Source organism: Monoraphidium neglectum (genome assembly GCF_000611645.1).
Source record: "Monoraphidium neglectum strain SAG 48.87 unplaced genomic scaffold scaffold02968, whole genome shotgun sequence".
NCBI classification, from domain to species: domain Eukaryota; kingdom Viridiplantae; phylum Chlorophyta; class Chlorophyceae; order Sphaeropleales; family Selenastraceae; genus Monoraphidium; species Monoraphidium neglectum.
Window position 1 is genome coordinate 3871 of NW_014010660.1, and position 4147 is coordinate 8017.

The following is a 4147-nucleotide window of genomic DNA, read 5'->3' on the forward strand; positions in this document are numbered from 1 at the left end:
GGGCAGAGACACATGCATGCTACGCCTACGGATTGCTGCACGCCCGCTTAATCAGGACGCGAGCCTGCCGGGGCAGCTGCCAGCCGCCGGCCCAGCCTGCTCAGCAGCGCCTGGCACTCGGCCCGGGCGCCCAGCCGTGGCCGCGGACAGCTCGTCTCCGGAGCAGTACGTTCCCAAATCAACATTGCTGCTCAGGCGCTTCCCGTCCCATCCCAACCGCCTCCATTCAAAGGGCGCCGCGGCGTTCACCGGCCGCTGCAGCACCGAGCTGGACGACGACGCTGACCTGGCGCGCGCCGGCTACTGCGCCGCCAACAGCAAGGCGCGCCCGCGCCCGCGCCCGCGCCCGTCTTTTGCACCCAACCCCGTGCACACTGGGACGCCTGCACCCTCGTCTCCCAGCCACGTTGACCTGTGTCTGACCAGCCGCTGCGCAATCACCGCCAGCATGCGCGCCAGCTCGCACGCCGCCGGGCGCATTGGCACGCTGACACATGCATGTACATGTGTGGACATTTACATATACAGTCACATATGCATACGTATTAGCACATATATGCATATACACAGTATGCATATGCCTGTGTCTACATGACAAGAACCTTCATACTCAGCCCACATGAGAAATCCTCCCAACAGCAACCCCAACACTAGCCCTTCTTACACCATGACACCAGGTGACCCACATCGGCGACTACTTTGACCTGGACGTCTTCACCCACCTGGTATACACCGTCCGTGGCGACGGGCACACCTACATGGCAAACGTGCGGGTGGACTCGCTCGCGGGCGGCGTCGGCGACGTCTGGCAGGCCCCCTTCACCACCAGGCGAGCTGCGCAGGCCGCGGGACGGCGCAGGGGGAAAAAAGAGGCAGCAGGCGCCATCGCGGGCCGTGGCGGCGGCGCTGCCGGTTCCACGATGCTTAGTGCGTGTCGTGTCGTTCCGCCCCGCACGCCGCTCGGGGTCTGCGTTTGCGCCCCAGGCCCCAAATGCCGCCCTAGTCACCCGCGCCCGCCCGCCTGCGCCACGACGCGCCGCCACACCCCCTGGGGCCGACCCTGCCAGGCGGTCCGCGGGTTGGACGGACGTGCGCATCCCCTTGAGGGCGTTCCTGCTGACCTACAAGGGCCGACTGGTGGAGGGCCGCATGGAGCTGCCCAAGGACAGAGTGGTGTCGGTGGGCGTCGCCATTTCGGCCCTCGCGTCCAGCGACCCCGAGGACGAGGCGCGCAGCGGCGTGGAGCAGCGGCCGTCGGACGGCGGCGGCGGCGGCGCGGCGGCGGCGGCGGGCGGAGGGGAGGAGGCGGCGGCGGCGGCGGCGGGCGCGGCGGGCGGGGAGCAGCAGCAGGAGCGGGCGGATCTGGAGGCTGACGTGGGCGCGAGCGAGCCCGTGGTCCTCACATCGAATTTCAAGCTGCTGCTCCGGCAGATACGAGCAGAGGGCCGGGCGGGTGTGACAGGGCCCGCGGAGGCTTAGCTGCCCCCACCGACGCCGACATGCACGCATCCCCTGGCACGCTGTTGATGTTTGTTTTTGTTTTCGACCCCCATCCCTGCTGAGGGCATTCCTGCGTGTGGATACATTTGCCCTGCATTTCTTTGTGCCCTTGTCAGCGGTTGCAAGCAGTTTACACTCTTGAGATGCAGTGACGTGTTCATCGTTCGTGTTTATTTTTGGCGCTGGCCCCGGTGCCGCAGCGCCTGAGCGCCGCACATTGCGCGCTCGTGTGCCAGCGCGCAACGGCGGTAACATAAAAGTGAATGTTTAAGGCAGGAATAAGGGCACTCGCAATCGAGTCGTCAGATGAGAGCTGACGCGCATGACGCGCTGCGGGTGCGCGGCGGCGTGCCCACAGGGGGGATCACAGATGTGCTGGCATCAAAGCGCGGATGCGAGGGGCGCGCATGCGGTGTGCTCGCCACAAGGCACCTGGAATTTCTGTCTGCTTTCTCCACGCGCAGTCCGCCTGGCATGCTTGCGAAATAAAGACCCAGGAAGGGCATGCAATATACTGGCCATTGGAAAAAGGGGATCACGTAAGTGCAGCGGCATGGGGTGGCCAGCCAATGCTCGTCGGTGCCATCCTGTTGATGTGCTCAAATGCACCCCTCCTGCTTGATGTGTGTTGCCCTGCCACTGCGCTACATGCAGGCCCGCATCCGCCTTGCCATTCCTGCTGCCCCAACCCACGCCAACTGACCTCGTCGCCGCGGCCGGCGAGGGGTGGCGAGAACACCTCAAGCCGCCTGCTCGCGCGCGGCCGCGGCCGCCGCCGGCAGGCCGCCGGGGTTGCTGGTGGAGGGGTTGCCCGGCGCCGCCGGCGGCAGGTTGGCCTGCAGGGACGCCAGCACGGCGCCCGCGTCTGACAGCTCCGCCAGCTCGCTCGCCACCAGGTCCAGCACACCCTCCCTGGGGGGGTCAGAGGTTTGGGGGTGTGGGGAGGGGGGCGGGATTTTGAGGGAGGGTGTTATGGAGGGGCCGCAGGTCGGAGGTGTGCTGTCGATGTGGGAGCTGGGGTCTGGAGACCGAGCGGAGAGCAACACACTTAGTGCTGCAACGGCAAGGTGGTCGGCCAGCGCGTAAGTGGGGCTGAAAGCACACAAGGCCGCAGCGTGCGTGGCAGCAGACCCCGGCCACCCCCACTGCAGACTCCCGAAGCAGCGCGCCGCCCCGCGCCTGTGGCATGTCTCCGTCTCCAGCGCAGCCAGCGAGGCCTTCAGCTTGGCGGTCTCCGCCTGCAGCAGCAGGCACTGCTGCAGGCTGCCCTCCGCCTCGTCCTCCAGCTGCAGGGTGAAGGAGGGTGAGGGGGTGTTGGGCGAGGGGGGTGGTCAAATCAGTGGTGAAGATGGGCTCAAGCGCAGTCGCACTCGATCTACGCTGTCCAATCGGGTGGGTGAGGTAGCCAGCAGGGCGCTCGTGCTGATGGCCAAGCTCGCTGGCACACGCATGCACACATGTACACGCACGTGCCCGCATTACGCGCACATGCATATGTGGTCACATCATGCTTGATTTCAGTCCCCACAATCAAAGAGCACCCAAGATAACACACGCGATGCAAACCGCGCACCCGCTTGACGGTCTCCGCAGCCTTCGCCGCGTCCCGCTCCGCCGCCGCCCGCGCCTCCTCCACCCGTGCCTCCGCCGCAGTCAGCGCCTTGCGCAGCTGGCCCGCGTGCGCCGCCAGCTCATCCTTCTCTGCCTGCACCGCGTTGAGCACCGCGGCCGCCGCCTCGCCGCGCGCCTCGGCGGCCTCGAGCCGATCCTTCAACTCATCCACCTCGGGGCCCGGCTGGGCCGCCTGCGCCGCGCGCGCGTCGCGCAGCTCTGCCTGCAGCGCGTCGCGCTCCGCCTCCGACGCCTGCGCGCGGCCGAGCGCCTCGTCCAGGCGTACCTTGAGGGCCGCCAGCTCAGCGGCGGCGGCGTCCCCGGCCGCGCCGGCGGCGGCCGCGGCAGCGGCCAGCTGCTCCTTGGCCGCCGCGACCTCCGCCGCCGACGACGCCGCCGCGGCCTTGGCGGCGGCGAGCTGCTGCCTGAGCGCCGCCGCGTCGGCCGCCGAGGCCTCGGCGGCCGCCTTGGACGCCGCCTCGGCCGCGGCGAGCTGCTCCTTGGCGATCCCCGCGTCCGCGGCCGCCACCGCAGCAGCGGCGGTGGCGGACGCCACGGCCTCGGCCAGCTGCTGCTTCAGCGAGGCTGCCTCAGCCGCGGCGGCCTCGGCGGCGGCCTCAGCGGCCGCCTGTGACGCCGCCTCGGCCACCGCGAGCTTCTCCTCGAGGGCTGCCGCCTCCGCGACGGCCGCGTCGCCGGCCGCCTTGGACGCCGCAGCCGCCTCGCGTGCCACCTCGAGGTCGCCCGCGGCCGCCGCCAGGCGGGCCTGCAGATCCGAAACCTCGCCCTCCCGCCCCTTCGCGTCCCCCTCCACGGCGGCGAGGCGCTCCTGCAGCGCCGCAAGCTCCCCCTGGGCTGCCTCAAGCTCGGCCCCCGCCCCGCTCGCCGCCTCGCGCGCCGCGGCTGCGGCCGCCTCCTTGACGGAGTCCAGCTCAGCGCGCGCGGCCTGGGCGGCGGCCTCGACGGCCTCTGCGCGCGAGGCCGCAGCGGCGGCCGCCGCCGCCGCCGCCTCGCGCCCGCGCGCAAGCTCCTCGGC

The 4147-nt window shown here is 69.9% G+C and overlaps 2 protein-coding genes across 2 annotated transcripts in view; one reads left to right on the forward strand and one right to left on the reverse strand.

Annotated features, from left to right (window-relative positions):
- Positions 1-1479, forward strand: part of MNEG_11918 (hypothetical protein) — a gene marked incomplete at both ends in the record, with an annotated part of 1998 nt that extends 519 nt beyond the window's left edge. Inside the window, 2 exons of the mRNA XM_014039609.1 lie at positions 233-348; positions 1068-1479. Coding sequence (XP_013895063.1) covers positions 233-348; positions 1068-1479 — 528 coding nt within the window. The remainder of the gene's footprint in view (positions 1-232; positions 349-1067) is intronic.
- Positions 1480-2240: 761 nt separating this feature from the next.
- MNEG_11919 (hypothetical protein) lies at positions 2241-4138 on the reverse strand (the record flags this gene model as incomplete). Its single annotated transcript, XM_014039610.1, has 3 exons — positions 2241-2412; positions 2647-2786; positions 3074-4138. Coding segments are annotated over 3 exons (1377 nt in total), but the record flags the coding sequence as incomplete, so codon positions are not given.
- Positions 4139-4147: the final 9 nt, after the last annotated feature.